This window comes from Natrix helvetica (genome assembly GCF_964273705.1).
Source record: "Natrix helvetica genome assembly, chromosome: 1".
NCBI classification, from domain to species: domain Eukaryota; kingdom Metazoa; phylum Chordata; class Lepidosauria; order Squamata; family Natricidae; genus Natrix; species Natrix helvetica.
Genome location: NC_138548.1, coordinates 82,244,539 through 82,268,054, shown reverse-complemented (window position 1 = coordinate 82,268,054; position 23,516 = coordinate 82,244,539). Strand labels below are relative to the sequence as shown.

The window sequence follows — 23,516 nt, the reverse complement described above, 5'->3', positions numbered from 1 at the left end:
CCAGATGAACTTGTCCATGTGGTTACCATATCAGAAGTCAGTTCTCAACTCATGGGTGACATTATTTACAGATCCTGAAGATGGGATTAATAACATCTTTCAAATGTTAGCATTGCAGTTTCATATTTTACCTAGGTATTTACAATGGACCTCATAACTGTAGATGGAATTATATGGCAATTAAAAAATCCAGTTGTTATTTGGGCAGATTAATCATAAATACTTTGCTTCTAGCTTTGTTTCTATAAGCAATATTGAAGAAAGTCCACTCCAACAATGGAATTTCCTCTTCCTTTGCTCCTACTTGCCACACTGTCCTCCACTTTGCTTGGCTATAGTCCCAATTCTTATCAAGATGTTAGAAAGGCACATAACAGATCCACAGAAGAAAAACATGGCCAGTTCTGTTGAATAAAATGCCTGTGTCTCCCAAAAAGTATAATTTTGAAAAATTGTATGAAAATGTCAGCAATTTTCAAAATTTGTCTACTCTGCAAATAATAAAAAGGTCAACATGCTATATTGATTATACTCCTAATTATGTTCTGGCTTCCGTTCATAATCACAGCAAAAAAAATAGAGATTAAGGCAAAAAGAGAGAAGAGGATGCCTCACACATTTAAAATAAACTATGTTTTGGATGCTGGTTAGTGAAAATGCATCAAGCTTTTAAATAAATTTTAAAAATGAAATTAAGGTCACATCCAACAAGGAGTAGAAAATTTCATGGAATATGAGAAACAACCCCAAGATTGTGCCATTGCATTCAGTCCTAGCTTACTATTAAACCTCCAAGGTAGGAATCCACCTGGAGATGCCAGCACCTGAAATTGTGAAATTGTGATGTAATAAGTGGTGTGTTTTGTGAAAAGGCTGTAAATGTGAAGGAAATTCTAAGGGCCACTGTCATGTCATATTTTTCCTTTATCTAGCTCTGAATTCAAGGACGCATCTCCATTGGATAGATCAATGGATCACCTACCCATGTAGGCTTAATCATCACATGCTCATAGCTGTGTTATAAACTTTGCTTTCAAGTCCTATTTCCATGAGTAGAAATGCAGCCCTGCTTTGAAGTTCTGGCATGGATTCATTCATTCCCTCTTCTGTGCATGGTTTTTGTTGCAGCTGACCAGAGAATTTTTTACCAAGGAACTGAAAAAACATTATCAGGGGAACAATGAATCAGACGTCTTTTCTTCCACCTGGAACTCAGTCATGATCACAGTAAGTACTTGATTGTTTAATCCATGATTTTTTTAAAAAAAAAAATCTTAATTACCGAGTGGAGTCAGGCTTGCTTGCTTGGTACAAGAAAATCCCAGGACTGTAGACTAGATTATATTAGGAAATCCTGCCCACCCACCCCCAAAAAATCAGTGGCAAGCAACCTAGGGAATTTTGCCAAGAAAACCATAGACACAAGATTACTAGGAACTGAACTTGACTCAAAGGTAAATAAAATTGGCACTCATTTTACATTAAACCATGGCTGGCAGTTGCACAAAAAAATGAAAACACAATTAATTTTGACAGAATAGGAAAGAAAAGCAAAAGAGGGGGGGGGGAGTAGAAGGGTCACCATCCTAGCAGTATAAAAGCTTCCATTCAAGTTCAATAGGATTTTCACTCTGGGAATATATTTAAGACTATAGCACCGTGATGGTGCAGTGGTGAGAATGCAGTATTGCAGGCTAATTCTGCCAACTGCCAGCAGTTCAATTCTCACAGGCTCAAGGTTGACTCAGCCTTCCATCCTTCTGTTGTCAGTAAAATGAGGACCCAGATTGTTGGGAGCAATATGCTGACTCTGCAAACCACTTAAAGAGGGCTGTAAAGCACAGTGAAGCGGTATATAAGTCTTAAGTGTTATTGCTATTGCTATTACAGCACTGGAACACAATTTTGCATCTCTCTATTCAGAAACAATTTCTATTAAGTGGTGAGACTTTATTCCAAGTAGGTATGAGTAGACCAAAGAGAAGCCTAATGCAGCCAAGTGCTCTAACCATAAAAGATTGGCAGAAAAGGTGAGCAGGTGACAATTGCAAATTCCTACCCTTTTCTTGACATGATTTATGGGACTGCATTCAAACAAGCAGCTTGTTGTCTTTATGCATTGGCTGGGCTACAGTCCTCTAGGTCGGGGATCTGCAAGGCATGAGTTTGAAGCACCTCCTGCTTCTTAACTATGGAAGCCTTTTACAAAGAGAAGTAAAGCAAAACTCAAAGCAAGTTTACCAGATATTGAAGGAAAAAAATAAATCTCGGTGGGATGTGTGTGTGAAAGACTGGCAACAGCGGCTTTTCCCAAGTAGCTTCCTAGTGCCCATTTTGTTCTCTGTTCATTGCAAAACAAAACCAAACAAAATTAATTGTGCCAGGCTGCTTAAATTCTGATATTTAAGTTGTTCTATATGCCCCTGGTTTAGTTAATTTTCAGTCAGATATCACCATTAAGGAACTCATGCCTTATTTTATGGAAATGATCTCATTTGGCACTACCAGAGGATCAAAGGCAGCAATTTGAAAATGTTCTCATTAAGTTCTAATGAAGGTTGTTATTGCTGTTGCTTTAATTGTGTCACTCCTCTGGGAAATTGCTGGATCTTAACATATGCAAGTCCATATGTAATGCTATGCCGAGATTTTTATATTACATTTTCTCGAACAAGCACAGGAACCTGGTTCCTGGATGGCTTTCTATAATGACAAAAAAACAAACAAACCATATTACAACTGGTGCAAAAGAGGTTATGATATTGAAAATATAATTTTTGATATTATAGTGTTAGACAATCTGAACACTTGTTCATTTTACACAATAGTTTTCTGTTTCATAAATACAGAAAAAATAGCAGGCAGCTCTACAGGAAGCTAATCCAACGTCTCAGGCTTTTCACACACTCTTAATTTGTTCATTTATAACTGAGGATGCCATATCCATGACGACTAGAAACATACCTGCTTTATTTTATTTTATTTTTTAAAGAAAATTATAATGTTTAGGAAATAATAGAAATTTACATCAAGTATCAAATTACATCCTCATCTTATACATTCAGAAATCCTGTTTGGGTGGCTGCTTATTATGTCTTCAGATTTCCTAGAAAGCAACCTAATTCTGCCACAAATATTAACCTTTTGCTCACCTTTCATACATGCTAGTTTGGATGCTGTGGTGTCAATGGTCCAGAAGATTTCGAGGCAACCTCTCTTTCCATTCTTTTGGATTCCTATCCTGCTGTTCCTGAAGCTTGTTGTAAACGGGAGCTACAGTCTCGTGATGGAGCATTCATCAATAAAGAAGAATGTTTGAAAGGAAAGGAAGTCTATCAGAACCAACAGGTAAAGGACATGATCACAATACTTATAAAAGTATGGTGCAAAACGTTCTTGCCTTGATAGGATTCTTTACCTGGATGAAGACTGTATCCTTTCTTTGGGTAAACTTCCTTTTTTTTTTGTACAAGATAGGATACGATAATAAAAAAGAAAGAAATGCTATGAAGAGAAGCCAGGATTGGCTCTTTTAGCTTTTACTAAGTTCAAGTACTTAGGAATCAGAATAGAGCTGGAAGGGACCTTGGAGGTCCTGTACCATTTCAGACAAGTGACTGACTAGTTTCTTCTTAATAATCTCCAGTGATGAAGCACCCACAACTTGTGAAGGTAAGCTGTTCCACTGGTTAGTTGTCCTCAGTGTTAGGAAGTTTCTCCTCAATTCCAGGTTGCTTCTCTCCTTGATTAGTTTCCATCCATTGTTTCTTGTCCTGCTCTCTGGTACTTTGGAAAATAAATTGACCCACTCCTCTTTGTGGCAGCCTCTCAAATACTGGAACACTGCTATCATGCCCCCCCCCCCAGTCCTTCTTTTCTCTAGACTAAATAAAAATCCTCCAGCCGTTCTTCAAATGTTTTAGTCTCCAGGACTTTGATCATCTTAGTTGCTCTCCTCTGAACTTTTTCTAATGTCTCAACATCATTTTTGTAATGTGGTGACCAAAACTGGATGTAGTATTCCAGGTGTGGTCTTACCAAAGCTTTATAAAGCTTTGTACTAATATTTAATAATTGTAGAACAAAGCATTTACGGCATTTACATTTTCAAGAAACATCATCTAGTGTGAACATATTTATTTATTTATTCCATTTTTATAGCTTCCTATCTCAGTCAATGACTTTGAGCAGTTTACAATCCAAAAATATATGTTTGTTCTGCTGGATTGAGTTGGACAGGTAGAGACTGTTGGAAAAATGTGATCCTTCAGATAACCCGTCCCATGACACAAAGGGCTTTAAAGATGGTAAACAGCCCCTTGAACTGCATCTAGAAATATGCAGGTAATCAATGCAGGTCACACAGAAGTGATGTTATGGGTACTGAATCTCTGGCACCATTTATAGCCCATGTAAGCCACATTCTGCACCAGTTGATGTTTCCAAATGCTCCAGCCAAAGGCAGCCCCACGTAGAGCATGTTGCAGTGGTCTAAATTTTGCAAATTGTTAACTAATATTCAAAAAGGATGAGGCATCTATAGCATCTATAGTGATGGCGAACCTTTTTGACACCAAGTGCTCAAACTGCATGGTGCATGCCCAAACTGAAAGGTGAGCGCATGCATGGACATGCGCATGTGCAGCAGAGATCCGAAGACCAGCTGGTCTGCATCCCAACGCTACGAGCGTGGCAAGAAGTAAGATCTTTTTCTTTTGTGAGCTTTTGTTTTGTCGTTTGCAGGGAAACAGAAGCTCACAAAAGAAACGCCACTGAGATCTGACTTGGGGCGATGGCGCGCATGCTAGCAGAGAGGGCTCTGTGTGCCACCTCTGGCACACGTGCCGTAGGTTCACCATCATGGGCATAAGGCATGTATGCAGAATAGTGGAAAATAAACCAAAGAATCTTGCAATAGTGCTTCTACTCATAAAGCACACATGAACGACTTAGGCATCTGTTCTGACCCCCCTTCCTCCTTTGCCCACACAGAACACACTCCGGAACAGTACAAGGGAACAAGGTTTATTGCACAAACAAACAGAAGGTTCCGTGGCAGTAAACCACCAAGACAAAACACAAAAACAAAACACGAAAGCAGCTATCCAGCTTGCTAGAATTCCAGACTAGAACTTCTGGCATAAGTCCTCTGTTGACTGCTGCAAAGGGCATATGCACAGTCATATATATTTTATATCCTGGAGAGGAGCCTCCTGATCAGCAGCTGAGAGCTCTTATCGCTGATAATTACGCCCACGCTCCTTGCGTCTATGGGCGCGGCGGTAACGAGCGTCCAGGAACTCCCTTCTCAGTTCTGACTCACTGTCTCGTGACTCCTCCCCGCTGCTCCAAGGCATGGCATCGGGAGCCCCCCTCCTCTGGCTCTCACCGCTGCTCCATGCCTCAGGCGCCTCCTGGTGGCCGACCAGACTCTGATCCCTGCTCAGCGTCGGAATCCTGTCCAGGGTCCCACACCTCCTCTGGAGCCGACTCATAGGGACCCTCACTCTTGGAGTCTGGTGGCAGCGGCAACGGCGCCTGCTGGGCCACAACAGGCATCATAGACATTTATAACCTGTCTTCTGATCTAAGTTTCTTTCAAAAAGCAAAACAAGTTGATTAAACTTAGAAGTCCAATAAAACATTTCCCGATCTTTTCCTTCATACCTTGTTCATTGTGGTGAACATTGCTCATCAATTTATCTGTAACTTAGTACTTGTTGGGTCATGTTTATTACCTTGGATTACTCTCTAACTGTTCCACTTTATCAATCTAGACTAGGATGAGATGACCACACTAAGCAAGAATTAAACTGTCCTGTAGTTTCTGCCCATTCAATAAAGATGAGTAGGGACCACCTTTCACAGGGTCAGTTGCAGGGTCAGTTTCCCAGTTGCAACCCTCCCTTTTTTCTGGAATAGTTCATCTCCTGAGATCAAATCAGCCTGAACCTTGTTGTATTTTAGGAAAGCTTACAAAAATGTGGCCTTTTAGGATAGCCTTAGAAAGCAGCTGGGATTTGTTGAAAGCTCCAGTCTTGGGTTGTATATGAATATTGATTGTTCTTCACTGCCCATATTTTTCTTTGTAATGTTATTAAATATGTTTATAATGAATACATTTGGACTTTATATTTTTATATTGGCTGTTTTCATTAATTGTGATACACTGCCCACCCTTACATTTAGTAAGATGGGCAGTTGTACATGCTCGATTAATGAATGAAGAATAAACAAATCACTTGTAAGGTTACTTATTATTAATACTTATTTTGTTGTTAAAATGTATTGCTTTCTTCTAATTGCTTTTTTATTTTAATCTTTTTTACTGAAAGAACAGAATGGAAGTTGCTCGGTGTCCCCTTAGTCTGAAATTAATTTAGTAAATTTATTAATTAGATGCATTCACTTTGCATAGACATTTATTTCAAGACAAATTCCTTTCTTTCTTCCCAGGGTTGCTACGCTGTAATCCTGAATTCCCTTGAAACCTATGTGTATCTTGCAGGAGCTCTTGCCATTGGTGTTTTAGCCATTGAGGTACAGTACAAATTGAACCCTCCTGGCCACAGTAATATCAAAAGATCCCTCCTTTCCTTATGTTCCTTATCACAGCTGAATTTTTCTTTTCTAGTCAGAAAGTTATTTGTAGGAATATTTTTTTTAAAAAAACGATGTAGAGCAGTATTTCTCAAATTTGGTAATTGTAAGATGTGTGGAGTTCAACTCCCAGAATTCCCCTGGCTGGGAATCATGAAACAATTGCCAAGTTTGAGAAAAACTAATTCAGTGGAAGTGCCTTAGGCTTTACTTGAACACAGCACTTCACTGGCATTCCTTAAAGCAGCTGGTGGTTGAGAAATCAACTGATTAACGTTAGGTATGACTCTCAAAACTGCTGCACCCCTCTTCTTATTAGTTTGGAAGCTGGTTTGGAAGTCTCAAGTTTGAATAGGCACTGAAAATCCTGTATAATCCTAGTTGCTAACTTGAAGTGTTTATACATGCTGGGAAATAACTGTCCTGTACTGCCCTCTTGTGTTGGTCCTAGCATACTCATTCATCCCAAACGCATATGTTTGAGATGAGTTCTATTTTACTTAATAGAAATGCATGGAAACAAAGCAGTTATTTCCTTTTATAATTTAACATTCATTGGACAATTATTCCTGCATTTACGTATGGGTCAGTTTAGTAGTTTTTTGGGGGTTTTATGCAGATTATTGAGATTCGCTAAGGTTGCTTAACTCTCCACATATTGCAGGTATGAACCATCCTGGCTTAGGGGCTCCTAAGCATCCCTCAGCGGTTGGTGATTCTATAGTTAAATCTATGTCACAGCATGATCTCATCCCTGATTAGATTATCTGTATCAAAGGAAAGGAGATGGAAGAAACTATTGGAATTAGCCAACTTTAAAAAAACCACTCTTAAAGAGCAAAAGCTTCAAATTAGTCACTTCCCCACAGGGAGGCCATAGAAACAATTAAGGAAAGGAATGATATTACTTCAGTAGGATTAGGTTGCTATTTAGTGATTTTCAGCAGACAAATTTTAAAGCAAAGTTGTTCAACTGGACCCAAAATTCTTGGGGGCTAAGGAAGAACAGAATTCCCCACCTTTTTTTAAAAAAAGCATACAAACTTGAATCAGAAGAAAAGTATTAATGATTTGTATACAAAATTGTTCTTTTGGATAAAATTGATCGGTTTTTGATTGAATCCTAGCCCTATTCTTTCAATGGTTCGCCTTTTTTCTTTACTTAGGTATAGCTAAACCTTTCTGTTATAATTAGATTCAGTGGGCCCCTTTTTGCCATATTAGATATAAATATAGTCTCTGACATAGCATGTACATATATACTCCCTAATATCCTTCTAATACTTTAGATTTTCATAAATATAGGCAGATCTGCATTTATCCACATTCATCCACACTTTATGTTCATATTTTATATGTCTCTAATACAAAACACCATTTAAATGTACAACTTTATATCCTTTATGCCTTCTATTTCAATTTTATATGGCTCTTACACTCAACTTTTTACCTATTACTTCATGATGATGATTTGTATAACTTTTCCTCCCTTTGAAGAGCTATGATTGTAAGAAAATGGACTTGGTTTGATCTGTCATAACCAGGACCCTCTCTTTTGTTTTATGTCCTTCGCAGCTGTTTGCTATGATCTTTGCTATGTGCCTCTTTCGGGGGATCCAGTAGGAAGTGTTTCACAAATGATTTTTCAAGGACTTGCTTTGAAGAAGGAAAAGAAAGAAGATAAACTTTATTTTTCGGTTAGCAAACTAAAAAGAAGGAAGGAAAGGACTGTAATATATTAATGATCAAACGGATTGTACTTCAGGGGCTGGAACTTTGAGGTGCTGTCTAGTTCCTTGCCATCTCCAAGAGGAGTCATTCATCTGAAGCCACTCAAATGGATTGCACTAAAAGCCTGCAAGTCAGGATGGGAAATAAACTCTAATAATATCCATGATGTTGTCTGGAACACACATCTCTCATACAATAAAGATCCATTGATTGAAGAAGATAAAGAAGACTACCTACTTTAAACAAGATCTTCATTTAAAATATTAAATCTGTCATCCTAAAGCATTGAGATATATACAGATTGCTTCAGTTTTAAGCTAAGAGGGGCAAATGCATTGGCACTTGACTTGCAAGCGTCCTACCAAGATAAATAGTTTTCCATCTCATGTTTGATCCAGAAGATACAAGCATTTAGGAATGCTTGGAATGGAGAATGCCTTCTCCAAGAATCTTGAGGATGGGGTTGTGTGTATCAGATCTAATGGTGAAAAGTAGGGTAAGCTGAAATCAGTGCATACCATTTTAGTGCATACCATTTATCACATTGAATTTTCTGATCAGTGTTATGTGAGAACAAAGACTAAAGCAGCTCAGCTGCTGGTTCCCTCAACTTAAAGAAAAAAAAGTTCTTGTCTAGAATTGTTGGTGCTGCCTCCCCTAAGGAGATGTATCTGTTTTGGGTTTTTTAGGCTTTTGAATGTCTTGTCACCATCATGCTCTGTGAAAAATACATAGGCAAGTTTGGCCTTCATATAGCAATTGATTTAGCTTGGTGTCTTGTCCCCATGTGCCTTTCAACTGTGTTAAAAATAATCCCCCAACAAGGACAGAAAGCAGTAAGGCACTTTTGCAGTTGCCTTTTGCAAAAATTAATTTGTAAGTTTTGTGGTGTTGCTTCTGACCTAGGCATTTTCGCTTAAACACCCCCCCCCAATATACTCTGATTTATTTTATTTTATTCATTTTAACTGTTGCCAAGTTCTAGCTTCGGTGGTCAATTATCCAATCAGCAAACACAGTCAATAAGCCCAAGAGGCAGAACTGAAGTTCCAAGACATACAAGTAGTGAACATTTGAAGTACAAAGACTTTTGAGCTTGAAACTTTCTATTTCAAGTTTTAAATAGTCCCTTCAAGTTTGAAATAGTTTTCCCTGACCATCCCAGGAGAGTCGAACTGCCCCAAAACACTTGCTTCAAACTGGAAATATTTTGTTCAGCCTTAAATCCAAGCTGTTGTTGTTTAGGATTCTGATGAATACGCAAATTAGAATGAAATTGCATTATTTACTGAATAGTGGACAAAGATGTAAACTGGCAAAATAATGTGATATGACACTTTTAAAAGAGATGGTAACCTACTAAAAATAGGTAAAAATGCGAATAGGATTTGGTGACCTACGATGCCAAAGATGAGATGTCGAGAATCCCTGTTGAAAGCAACAATAACAGGGTGCTCATCTATAAGTAATAATCTCCACAAGTATAGTTTGGGGAAAAATCTCAGCATTTATTATTTGATTTGAGATGAAAACATGCTAGAGCAATCATAGTTATCATGACTGTTTGGTTGATTAACATATGATAAGTTAAATCTCAGTGTAGTCGTTGACAATCTCTCAAACATGTTTTCAGTGTTATTTTGTTAAGTTCTGTGCATTTAGAATTCACTATGGCTCCCAAACATGAGAAAGCCATTTTGCAGGATCTGAAGAACTCTGTTAGTTGGTTCCATGATCTAGAGATAGTGGCCTACATCTCCCACAATACATGAAAGGCATTTTGTTAGTGTGTGTGTGGAGGGGACACACTCAAAAGAATTATATTTGAACAAGGATGCTAGGCAGAGAGACATAACAAGGATGTGTGTGTGGAGGTGCTGACCTGTGATTTGGTAACCTATTATTGGCTGCTGTGATGGACAGATCCAGCCAATGAGTTGCAGGTGATTAATGGTCATCTAATTCCAACTACACTTAGTCTAAGCCAACAGGAGGCACACTAAATGTGCTATTAATTTTTATTCAAAAATCTCTGAAGGTCAATACCTATTTCAAAGAGTTGACCGTGAGATATGTTCTCTGTCTTCCTCCACTTCCTCCAAAAGATACTCATTCCCCAAACAATAAAACCTATTAAGTGACAGGCAGGGCAGGTAATGGCAGAACTAAGAGAAATCTAATATAGTTTCCTGATATTCTCTTTCTGTTTCAGAATGTCAGTGCCTATGTGTCTTTACTCTCGCTTACCTGGTGGTTTTCCAATTTCTGACTCATTCTGCTATCTCCAGTTTGCTCTCCAATTTGAACATTTTTGTGTCCTTTCCTTTCATTGCTTCAGCAAAGGCACTCATGATAACCCCAAAGAAAATCCTGAAGAATGACACACAGCTAGACTTGGTAATCAAGTCTTACCTACTGTTTAGTAATGGCTTAGTCTAGCTTCTACCTAAACAATCCTAATGAAAGGGAGGCCATCACTTCCTTGGCAGAGAAAAGGGAGTCAATTGTTTTACAAAATAATGGGAATTAACTTGCTGGCTTCAAAGATACCTGTGAAAGACATCTGACCCTTACTATAAAACCACACTATTGGAGAGGAAGAAATGTATTTATATAAGAGAATTATTGAAAGAAACACTATTAGGTTTGACCAAGTGTGCAGTCAGAAAAACTTAATTAGCATTTTTGTGCTGTCAGATTTGCAAAAATCATTTTAGAATAATCAAGGATTGAAAGACTAATTTCCTGTTCTTTGTTTAGTTGGACTTGGGCTGCAGCCCTTAGGTCCTAAATATCATTTGTTTGGTTTAGGCTTAGTAGATCAGATTAAACTGAGCCATTTTGGTTCATAAGCCTTGGTGTATTGTGGGATTTGTGCTTCAACAATCCGTAACTTGGCATGATACATGAACCAACTCTTCCAGCAAATTCCAAATTGCATCATCTCTCTTTCTGATCTGGAAATAGATTAAAGGGCAATTTCTGTTCCAAATGAACTTGTGCCTGAGCTGATCATCCCCTTGTCACTAATCTTTTTAGGAAGAAGGGATGACCCATAACATGTTCTACACAAGCTTAAGTGAAATTGATATATGTGGCCAAACCCCTGCATAGATTGTATGCTTCAAATGGAGTTTGTCCAGAAGAACTTGGGACAGGGCTGTCTCTTTCTTATGTTTGTGTTTGTGACTCTAGATCCACCCAAGTATTTCTCATTTTCTGTGGTTGTCACTGTTGCAAGTGCCTGGGAAGCAGGTCACTTATAAAGTAAATGTTGAGATCTATTTTAAATGTTCCTTTTATTAGAAGGCTAGAGCTAATTTAACTTGTATTCCTTATTGTAATGCTTTTTATATTGAAAGAGATTTTTTGTAACATAAAAATAGGATGTTATTCTGAAGCATTTGCACAGTTTCTGTGTGCATTTCTTAAAAAATGAAAAAAACAAAAATAAAGACACTGTGACAACAAAGCTTTACTTTCCACAATTCATGGCTTCTGTGTTTTTCTTTTTGAAATTGAAGTGTAATAGACTTTTTCCTGAGGGAAAAAAATAGTGTCAAAATACAAACAGTAGAACTTGTTATTTTGAGTTGAAAATAGGAAATAATTAGACCGTGTCCTGTTCCAAATTATGAACTCCGATATAATCACCAAGTTTTTTGAGTTAAGATTGGATTGGCTCTTACTTTTCAGAGGTCACACAAAATGTTTTGACTTTTTGAAAGCATTTGCACATTCACTGTTAAAAGCCTGCAGGAGGCCAGTATGTAGAAGGTATGTTGAAGATATTTTTGAATACACAATTGTTTTTAGATTGTCAAGGTCATTTGAATAAAGTTGGCACAGAATGGAGTTTATCTTAAAGACTCAAAGGGACATGTTCTCTAACCACAATTGCCCTTTTTATATATTTATGCTTAAAGTTAGCACATTAAATAATAATCTCTTGGGATTACATATGAATGCATCAATAAACAAAGGTTATTTGCCCAAACCTACTTTGTAAAAAAAAATGGCTTCAAAATACAATGGTTTACTTAAACATAGAAACCAGTAAGGATATGAATATAGCCATTATCCAGCATAACATTCTATTTCAAGCCAACTAACAGTGTGTAAAGTACAAAAAAAAAGTAAGAAATAGAAAGCCAAAGAAGTGAAAAGACAATAGAAACAAGCAAAGGAAGTTAGTCAGATTTACACTAACACTATTCAATATTTCTCTCTGTATGTTTTTTTGCTTTGCAAACCATATTTAGTTTGCTTTGCATTTAGTTTCTGTTTGCATTGTACCAATTCATACTTTGTATTTTTTTTCTCCTCAAACTTACCACTTCTCTATTTTTCAGGAACTCATCAGTTTTCTCCAAACTGATGTCTTTCTTGGTCTCCTCTTCCTCCTCCAACCTGTTTGGGGTTTTGGCCGTTTGTGTACAAAAAATTATGCACACTCCTAAATTGACACATAGAACTAATATAGCCATATGCATTCCTTGTATATTTATGCACAATACATTAAAGAATGAACAGCACAGGCCTAGAACTTACTCTTTAATTAATGTTGAACCCTTCCCTGGTATCCCACTGAATTTTTATACTTGCTTTTCTTGCATCATAGAGTGCTCCCTAGGGTGAAGCAACCTTCGACTCTCTATTCTTTCCATAATTAAATCTCTTCCCTGTATCCGGGAATTTGGGAATCAACAACACTGCAATAAATTCATTTTCGCACATTGTCACTTTTCCCAATGAATAATAAAACAGATCTGTTTATTTCCTGCATGATATGAAGCTGTATTGTGCTTCCCAAATTTTATTCAATGTCATCGCTTCTTTCAGTCAGAATTCTGTCTCTTTTCTTGGCATACTTAATAAACGGATGCCCCTGGAGGGTTTTTTTTACATTCCCCTTTGCTATCTCACCTTTAGTATAAACAGAATTCTTGCAATTGCCAAGAATCGATGCAGACTCTGCCCAAGGCCTAGGACACAGCCCTCCACAGCTGTGTTCCACAAGAAACCCACATCCATATTTTAGTAATTTTCTAGTTGCAGATGGAGAGGGAGGTTTTTCCCACTTTAGAAAAGACACACCTTAGAATAGAACATGATATTTTTGTTCAACATTCTCATGCTTAGAACTTTCTTTTAACCAATATTTTTGGACACTAATACTGTATTTATAGCTCTTCATTGTGAATGTATCTATATTGTCTGCTTTAAGCTAATTTTATTTATTTTAAGCATGATACTCCATTTTGGGGGTTGAGTGGCCAAAGGCACAGAAAGAAATTCATTTAACATAGCATGTTTTTCAATCCTACTCTTGAATCAGGGCATATTCCCATGCAACTCCCTGAAACTCTTTTTCAGTATTCCCTCATTCTTATTTCATTCCCAAACCCAATTCTACCACTTTTGTTTTTAATTCTATCTGTTAGATACCAGAAACATTGGAAATGGTTTACACCAAGGTCCTCTGTTCCGGCGGGAACAGAGATTTAATCTGATTGGTCGAAGAGTCTGACAGCTCCCTATAAAAGGGCTGCTGTCAGACTGAACCTTCGCTGGATTGTACATAGTTGACTTGTGCTAATAAAGAGCTGCTTGTTACTCTGAAGCCTGAGTGTGCCTTCATTTACCCAACCCAACATTATCCATGCTACTGAAGGTTTCTTGGTTAGCTTTCCTCACCCACTTCCAAAACAATGTTTTATTTTTATTCAAATGTTTCTGCAATTTCTCTGCTTTTAATCACAACCGTGATTTAACAACTGAGTTTGACACTCCTGACCTAAAGCATCTCATCAAATGGTTCTCAAAGTTTTGCCATGGAAAAAAAAAAGCTGCCACCATATATGTGGCAAGTAATATGCACACATTTTCTCAGAAGACAAATAAATGGTCCTTCAAATACTAGTAATTTGCCTATAAACCAAAGTACAAGACAGAAACCACGCTTAATTTGTAAAACACAACTCACTGTCTTAAATTGACAATTTTTCAATAATGATTTCACAAAATGAAATAATTCATAATAATTGACCGATGAGGGTCAAAAGCAAGTAATTCTATAATTTAAAAAAAAAAAAATCTAATGAAGCCCTTAGATGAATAGGCAAATGTTACACAAACATGAACCTGCAATGCACAGAGAAAGACGTCTGCATTGGTGCGTACTGAAAAGTCCAAAAGTTACAGCCTTGTTTAGGATTCTAGCACACAATGGTTTATTTTGGCTCCATGACTGCATTTTGCATTTCACTGGTAGATCAAAGATAAGACTGTTAAAAGTGGGAAGGACTGTAAATAATGTCCTTTACAAAGACAAATGTTTAAATACAGTGGTACATGTGAAATAGGTGAAATGTAATTACTCCTCTGCAAAATTAGTATTTTTTCCTTTCTCTCTTAAAAATACTACAATACTACAAAAATACTACTAACTTTTGGAGGAGTTCTGGGGATCAATAAAGCCATTTAATGCTTGTAGGAACTGCTGAAGTACTGCAGTTTAATATCCAGCCTGTATTAAGCAGTTCCTGAAAGCATTGTGTGGCATCAGCTCAAGGAAGGACAATGCTGTCCACCATTTTTTCCCTACCATATTTGACAGAGTTGGAAAGGATCTTGGAGGTCTTCTAGTCCAACCCTCCCCTCAAGCAGGAAACTCTATACCATTTCAGATAAATTGTTGTCCAACCTCTTCTTTAAAATGTCCAGTGTTGGGAGTACTCACAACAAGAGGGAGGCAAGCTGTTCCACTGGTTAATTGATCTTACTGTCAGGAAATTTCTCCTTAGCTCTAGGTTGGTTCTCTCCTTGATGAGTTTCCATCCATTTATTTTGTTCTGCCTTCAGATGCTTGGGAAAATAGGTCGATCCACCTCTTCTTTGCGGCAGCCCTTTAGATAGTGGAACACTGCTATTATGTCATCACTAGTCCTTCTTTTTATCAAACTAAACATACCCATAATTCTTCTTCATATGTTTTAACCTTCATGTTTTAACCCTCAGTGTCCTAAACATCTTTGATATATTTTGTTGTTGTGTGAAGGATGCCTAATATCATCCTTCACCTCTAGTTCTTTTACAACCTTGATACATCCATGATTCCAAAAAGATGGACCTTTAATTCCTCTTCCTGATGTTCCATAAGTCCAGAAGTGTTGGGGCATATGGCATTGCATTGGGGATTCCCCTCTGAAGTATTTTTGAAACAGCACAAAAATTGTAACAGCAAACAGTAACGGCAAAAAATTGTAGAGTGAAAGTGTTCAAGCTAAGGGATTTGCCATCTGATGGGACTTGAGGGCGTAAATTGACAGAACTCAGAGAGGGATGCAGCCAGAGATGGTATTAAGCCAGTTCGGATTGGTTAAGGCGAACCCATAGCTCTGATGATCAATTGACCCCACCCACTTGCCCCAGCCCTATCCTGTCCTTTATTTCCTACTTTCTAGCTTATCTCAATTGTGCGGCAGAGCTGATACCCCCTTGCTGTTCTACTTACTGTTGCTGACTTGGAAGGTAAGCAGCTGAGCTTCTAAATGCTCCATTTTCAGCCCTCCACACAAGCACTTTAGCCACGCATGCTGACCACAGTGGTTGCTAAACACTATCCCACTACTGGATGGAGCCTATTAAATGGCTTGTGTGATGTGTTGTCGCTGGGGTGGGGAGGGAGGCTATTTTATTAATTATTTGATTATTTTCTTCTGTTCATTTTATTTTTTTATCTACAATATTTTTATATTCGTGTAACCACCTAAGATCACCATGTGCAAATAGGCAGCAATATAAATAAACAAACAATAAATAAATACATTTCTATCACTGTCCCTGTTCTTTAGAATGTTCTTCTGGTTGCCCTTCAAAGTTCTTTAGGAAACTTGCAAAAAATCTTCCTCTTCAATTGGCACAAAAGGAGGCAGTTTTATGTTGTGCAGGTGGGACATATTTTTAGGGATTTTGATCTTGCTTATTCTTTTTGCATTGTTCATGTTTAGCTGCTTATAACCTCTGGGACCACCTCTAGGAATGGTTGTCCTACAAGTATAGTAAATGAACAACCAACCAAAACTGCTGAAACACATCACAAGATGAAAGGTGGGGAAAATGAATAATGGAAGGAAGCTTGGCAGCTAACTATCCATCTTTTAGCCACAAATCTTGAGTGTACACCTAATCCTATCAGTGTCTTAGTGTTGTAGCAACAGCATCCTTTCTACTTGTTGTTTTGCTTCAGTTCTGCTTCTCTATATGAAAAAATGTAAGAGGCATTCCTTTTGGGGACAGGGGCAAAACCTCTCCAAAATCCTGCTAGAAGGTTGCTCCTCCTTCACAACCATTTCAGGCTGTTTAGCATTATGACTAAAAATTACTATTGTCAATTAGATATCATATTAAAGACCAAAGGCAAATTAGTTCAGCAACAGATAAACTTACAATTGAATTCAAATAGCTTTTAACCCCAATGAACTTTTCACTGCTTCTTTACAATATGTTTTGCAAAGATCTGCCTATTACTCTTGGTGTCATGTTCCACTTGACACTTAAATGTCCAAGTACCCCAGACCATCTTTCTACTTTAAAGGCTACAGATGGCATTAGAAGGAGTGTGCTGTATGACAAGCTGCCTGAAAGAGATTTTTCAATTGTTTATAATGTATTTTACCAATACCAGATTTTGTTGGCGTTAGCAGGCATATGGAATTTTGTAAATAAAATATGAGGTTGCTGGTTTATTGCCTAATGATTACTTATGCAAAATAATTGAAAGGCTAATAAAGTCTGGGTGTTTGAAATCATTTATTAGCTTCCGTTTAATAAGTGTACTTGATTTTCACACACTTGGGAAGCTGATGAGTACTTTTATTCACTAATCTATGTTGAACTGCTGCTTTCCTGCAGTATGTGAAGTGCTGGTGGTCTGCGCTTTTCTAGTTCAGTGGAACAGTTTATAGCTTTTAATAACATTTTCATGGAATCCCTGAGCATATTTGATTAAGGAACAGCAGGCGACTTAAAAAGCAAATTTTTGCCAATGATGTAAAATTATTTGATACTACAGATAATTACAATACAATAGCAGAGTTGGAAGGGACCTTGGAGGTCTTCTAGTCCAACCCCCTGCCTAGGCAGGAAATCCTATACCATTCCAGACAAATGGCTATCCAACATCTTCCTAAAGACTTCCAGTGTTGGGGCATTCACAACTTCTGGAGGCAAGATGTTCCACTGATTAATTGTTCTAACTGTCAGAAAGTTTCTCCTCAGTTCTAAGTTGCTTCTCTCCTTGATTAGTTTCCACCCATTGCTTCTTGTTCTACCCTCAGGTGCCTTGGAGAATAGTTTGACTCCCTCTTCTTTGTGGCAACTCCTGAGATACTGGAACACTGCTATCATGTCTCCCCTAGTCCTTCTTTTCATTAAAGTAGACATACCCAGTCCCTGCAACCATTCTTTATATGTTTTAGTCTCCAGTCCCTTAATCATCTTTGTTGCTCTTCTCTGCACTCTTTCTAGAGTCTCCACATCTTTTCTACATCGTGGTGACCAAAACTGAATGCAGTATTCCAAGTGTGGCCTTACTAAGGCATTATAAAGTGGTATTAACACTTCACGTGATCTTGATTCTATCCCTCTATTTATGCAGCCTAGAACTGTGCTGGCTTTTTTGGCAGCTGCTGCACACTGCTGGCTCATATTTAAATGGTTGTCCATTAAGATTCCAAGATCCCTTTCACAGTTACTACTATTGAGGAAGGTACCACCTATACTGTAGGCAAGTGTTTGATCTTTAAGAAAAAAACTCAATCTACTGTATGTTGAAGCCCGTTATTGTGACCCAGAATGAAAACCTACCGTTGCTATATATCAGACCAATGGACTTTACTATCTAGGGCAGAAGTCCCAACTCCCAGGCCATGATCCATACCAGGCCGTGACCTATTTGGAACCAGTCATGGAAAGGAGGGCTGATGGGCACTTGTGCGCACACTGCAGCTACACTCGTGTGAGCAGTGTGCCAGCGCACATGTATGTCAGTCCCCTGCTTGCATGGCTTGGTTCTCCTCTTGTCCCCAGCCAGGCTGCCAAGCCGTAAAAGTTGGGGACCACTGATCTAGGATGGCGTGGACTTAACTATTCCAGCTCTGAGAAAATGCCTGTGATGTTGTAAGCCACCCAGAATCACCCGATAGGCATATAAATTTAATAAATAATAGTAATATGCATAAAAAGGATATTGTTCTACCAATATGCTACAGTTGTTCAATCCCATTGTGCCCAATTTATATGCATCTCTATTGGTTTCACAAATATCGGTGAAAGACCTAGAAAAATCTACTGGTATGATAATAAAACATGGATAATTATATGACAGGGTTTCATTTTTTTTACTATGCATTACTATTTTGAAATGCCTCAAAGCGAGGCTTGGTAAAGAGACAATTATGAATTTTAATACGCTAATGAGTCATATTTTGTATAGAAATATAACTGGGCAATATCTTGATTCATAAATGCATATAATTCCTTTCTTGAACCAAAGTTCAGTTTAAAGAGTTGGAAACTGGATTAAAGCACAGTTGAAAAGTGTTCCTTCCTCTAATTCAGTTTTCTACCTTGGAACAAAATGCTCAATACCAGATGGTAACTGCTTGGAATCATACTTATTTCATTAAGTGTACAAATCATCTTTTCTACAGAGCAAGAACTTATACAACTGAAAGTAGCATTAACGAATTCATTCCTATAGAGGAATTTAATCTCTCCAGGCATTCTCTCTTAATTCTAAATTCACCACTTGAATCACCACATTTATCATAAAGTCAAATACTTTAAGAATTTCTATTAGATTCATGGTTTTTGTATGGTCTTCAGCTACAGCATACATGGTCGTCCAAATTCATGCGCAGACGTAGTTGATCAAGGCGGCAGTGTTGGAAATAGTTCAGCAGGGGGGAAAAGACCACAATAGGCAAAATCAGCACATATTATTGGCCATCCACAAATAAGTCTTTAGATTTTCCAAATACCATTACTTCTTGAAAATGAAAAGATGCTAGTTCAGTCTTCAATGCTATCCAGTTTTAGGAATTCCGCCAGGTCTTTCCACAATATAAATCATATACACTTTTTCTAGAGTCACTGTGCTCAGTCCAAAAAGTTTGGTCCATCTTAACAAATTTATGCTAATAAATTTTTTGCAATCCATTTCAAGAAGACAGTTACTTGATGTATATTCAATATAAGGCAAAACACAAAAACCACTATAAGGAAAATTAAGGAAAAGTGGGGAAAAGCATGATGCTCACTATTGAAGGTATTGAAAAGTAAAAGGTAAACTGCTAGATTTTTATTCTTGAAGTGATAGATAATGTTGTGGTTTGTATGGAAAATCGCAACTAATTCCTGATTTTATTTAAAATTATCTGCAGGTTTTCCCAATGTTTTGATGGGAACAACAGGGCAGGAAAAAAGCAAATTTGCTTTATTTGCCCAACTGAACAAAAAAATTGCAGTTTGGGTAGACCCATGGGTATCCCTGGAACAATATGTCTCTTACTTTAGTCTATGGTTGCCCTTTTTCATATCGTTAAGAACTTTGGTTTTGAGTCTAAAGAAATTGGCTTATTTTTATCTCTTTTGGTTAAATAACAGAATGATAAAAGGACATGCTACGATTTCCATTTGTAATTGGCAACCATTACATAGACAATATAGAGAAATTTGATTGGGCTCATCCCTACCCCCCCAATAAATGAATTTGTTCTAGGTTAGCAGCCTCTTGCAACTACAAGAGAGGACAATCCATATCTAAACTCTTTGGGGCATCTTGTAGAGTCACAGTTCACAGTATACTGATTTAGTTCATGTAATAGGGTGGAATCCAGTTTTGGAGCTAACTGTAAAACATGAGAAATGACCAAATCATTTGTAATTTCCCCCTTGGTGCTTCTAGACATACAGTACACGTGCACATAAATACCAATTTAACTGATCTTTCCATTTCAAGAAGGATGAAAAGACCATCAAAATCAGACATTTCTACATTCACAAATCATTCCAGCATATACAATACTAACTAACCTAGACATGTTCAGTATTTACTATGCCATTTTATTTCCCTGTGTTTTTGTTTTTGTCTTTTAAAAAGTTTGAGAAATCATGATTTCAGTTCCTCTTCCTAGAATTACTGTATTTGGGAGTATTTTAGTTAATAACTAGTACTTTAAAAACCAAACACCGCTAACTAGAACAGTACTAAGTGGGCAACAGCAGAGAAGAAAGGGAGAAATGATAAAAAAGAAAAAGGCGTATTTAGAAGCAGTAGCAGATTGAGGCTTCCTTCAAAATAGCTTGAATCCCTTTTTAAAATTAATATAGTTTATGTCCAGGTTTCAGATGTATGGTCATGATATCATTTTCTAAGAGGCACATTAAAAGATGTCAATATTCAATTTTCTAAAAATTCTGTATAATGTGCCTTGGGGATTCCCCCATAAGGCAAGACATTGTTTCAGCCCTGGCTGTAAGATTTTAGTAGACAGACTTGACAAGACTTGACAAGAGACCCACTCACAAATGACAAATGAAAAGGAAGAATATACTTAAGACATCCACTGCAATTTCAATGGACTTGCTGGGTCTATCAATGTAAACCTTGGAAAGCTGCTCCAAATTCCTTTCCAAGTCTATGACAAGTTGAACGTCAACTCCTATCATCCCCATCCTGCACTGGCTGTTGTGACAGATGTTCAGTCCAGTCAGTCTGGAGGATGGCAGAATGGGATATCCTGGGCCATCATCTAGTTTAACAGAGTAAGTTGGTTAACAATTGGGAATCACTCTCCCCTATATTCTGAGCAGGCCTCATTATCTCTGTCCTTTCCAAAGAGACATTAGGCAGGAAGAAGCTCAGCTTTGATCTTTCTTTTTTCTTGTCTGCTGTGGCAGGGAGACCTGCACTGGACTGACACATTGATGCATGCTACGATGACTCCTGTTTTTAAAGACAATGCACTAATGTGAACAAAAAGGAATGTGGAAAAGAAAAAGAAAAAAAATAGAAAAGCCCTCTAGTCCTTCCAAATCAACCAAGGTCTCCCACCCTCCCTAAAGTTCTGGCCATTAGACTTTCTTGGGTCTGCGTCCAACTTGATAGTAGTAATAAACACTGATAAGTACAAAGAAGGCTCGGCTGATGAGAAGAAATATGGCTCCCATAGACACTTGGCCACTCTCAACCAAGGTGATTGAAGTCACTGAAAGAGAAAGGAAACAGCTGAAGGCTAAAATACCCACATTTACACCAAGCAAACTATCTACACATTAGCTGTCTTCTTAAAAAAAAAATCCTAACTTACTGCACTCTTAATTTAGCAGGTGGTCATGTTACTTTTGGTTTTGAACAAAAGTCATCCAAGGTTAGATAGACCTATTTGACAACGATGAAAAGAAAGTTGTAGATAAAATATGAAGAAGGCTGGCCTACAAACTGTGCTTCATATTAAGCTGTAAGTAGGAAACGAAGACATTTTAAGGCCAAGATAAATGACACAAAAGCCAGGATTCATGGATACAGAATTCACTGACAGCTTAGCAATAATAATCAGAACAACAAATTGAGCTGACTTTCACTGTATAAATTTCCCCTAAGACCTGAACATTCAAACCAAAGCAGATCACATATTTTGCTTGGGATTCCAGTAGGTGCAGAAGCTTTTTAAATTTCATTGTTTTTAACATCTTATTTGTCAACATGAAAGGTTAATTTTCCCATTGACTTATGATAAGAAAACAATTTCCCAATCTCTCAGAAAATGCAAGGTAGACAGGATTTCTGCTATTAGAAATTTTATCCTGGGACAACTGGTTATAAAAGGAGTTGGTGAAGGAATACAGAATGACAGAGTTGGAAGGGACCTTGGAGGTCTTCTACTGCAATTCCCTGCCTTGCCTGAAAGAAAAAAAACTGTTTGAAAAATAGATGGAAGGCTTAGGTTTTTAAATGAAATTAATCAACCTTGTGACTTGCTTTGTTTTCAGAGTTTAGAAACTTCAGTGACTTGGGATGAAATAATTAGGTTGTATCATTTTCTTTTCAGCACTTCTTTGTGAGCAAATATGAGTTCTAATATCACTGTTGGTTCAAATTCCTGGTCTCTCAAAATAGTTAGGAAATATCTAGATCATAATGGGACTGTTTCTTTTCACACACATAAGCACGCGCACAGAGAGAGAGAGAGAGAGAGGGAGGGAGGGAGGGAGGGAGAGAGAGACAGAGAGAGAGAGGGAGATTGATTGATTGATTGATTTCCTTACTTCCTATTTTCCAAAAGACCCCTACTTACCCAGGAACTGTACTCCAAAGTAGCAAGCCTCGGTCAGTAGGGTCCAACGGATTATGATCTTCTCAGATGTGTAGAGGGCATTCCACATGATGAGTGAGATGCCTATCGCAGATTGGAAGGGAAAAAAGAGAATGATCAGATTAAACTGAAGGGTAAGAAGAGCTGCAGGATATACACAGAGAAATGCTGCCATTCATATTGCTCGTAAACCAAAGGTTTATGAAAGGACAAGTTCCAAATGGTGAACTATTGCAGATTCATGATTTAAGCCCTCTGCCCATTTATTTTGCAAATTTTGGGACTTGCCACAGCTCAAACCCAAGTGTTCAATCAGTGGTGGATTTCTACCGGTTCGGACTGGTTTGGCTGAATCGGTAGTGGTTTGGCGGTCTGGGTTGCTGGAACCGGCAGCGACTCAGGCCTGCCACACCCCCGAATCATTTCTTCTGGTGGCGGCATAGGAGCTGCCCTCTTTTTTTTTTTTGCTTCCACTTTCCATTTGAAAATGGACTTGTAACATAATATTCTAAGCATTTATGATGTATCAGAATATTTTAATTTTATGCTAGTTTGGAACTGTTGGTTATCTGCCCATGTTTCATTTTGCACATTTTGTTCTTTGTCTCTTTTTCCTATTTGTATATTTTTCCCCCCATTTTTATTTGTTTTATCCATTTCCTTTCTTTATCTGTGTGCATGAATGAACCTTGCTTTAACAGTTATTTGTGCTGTGATTTTATTTTTTTAAAGTCAGTCCTGAAAATATTTTCTAAGAAGCAAGTTTCAGGATCAATAAAACTAAAAAGTTCACTGTATTTTTAT

General features: G+C 37.7%; 2 protein-coding genes across 12 annotated transcripts in view; one reads left to right on the top strand and one right to left on the bottom strand.

Moving 5' to 3' along the window:
- Nucleotides 1–9,252, top strand: part of TSPAN18 (tetraspanin 18) — a 175,887-nt gene extending 166,635 nt beyond the window's left edge. For all 9 annotated transcript variants that reach the window (XM_081936325.1, XM_081936320.1, XM_081936327.1 and 6 more), the window contains 4 exons: nucleotides 1,129–1,227; nucleotides 3,169–3,348; nucleotides 6,457–6,540; nucleotides 8,176–9,252. In XM_081936325.1, the coding sequence (XP_081792451.1) occupies nucleotides 1,129–1,227; nucleotides 3,169–3,348; nucleotides 6,457–6,540; nucleotides 8,176–8,223 (411 nt within the window). In that variant the 3' untranslated portion in view covers nucleotides 8,224–9,252. The remainder of the gene's footprint in view (nucleotides 1–1,128; nucleotides 1,228–3,168; nucleotides 3,349–6,456; nucleotides 6,541–8,175) is intronic.
- Nucleotides 9,253–18,995: 9,743 nt separating this feature from the next.
- The window catches only part of TP53I11 (tumor protein p53 inducible protein 11), a 373,245-nt gene continuing 368,724 nt past the window's right edge, over nucleotides 18,996–23,516 (bottom strand). For 2 of the 3 annotated variants that reach the window (XR_014174047.1, XR_014174048.1), the window contains exons 6-8: nucleotides 22,695–22,796; nucleotides 19,567–21,605; nucleotides 18,996–19,517 (exon numbers count right to left, since the gene is read on the bottom strand). Coding sequence is in view for 1 of the 3 variants with exons in the window: in XM_081937883.1 (XP_081794009.1) it covers nucleotides 21,472–21,605; nucleotides 22,695–22,796 (236 nt within the window). In the remaining 2 variants the exon portion in view is untranslated. Of the gene's footprint in view, nucleotides 21,606–22,694; nucleotides 22,797–23,516 lie in introns of all 3 variants that reach the window. The other variant, XM_081937883.1, reaches the window with a different exon arrangement.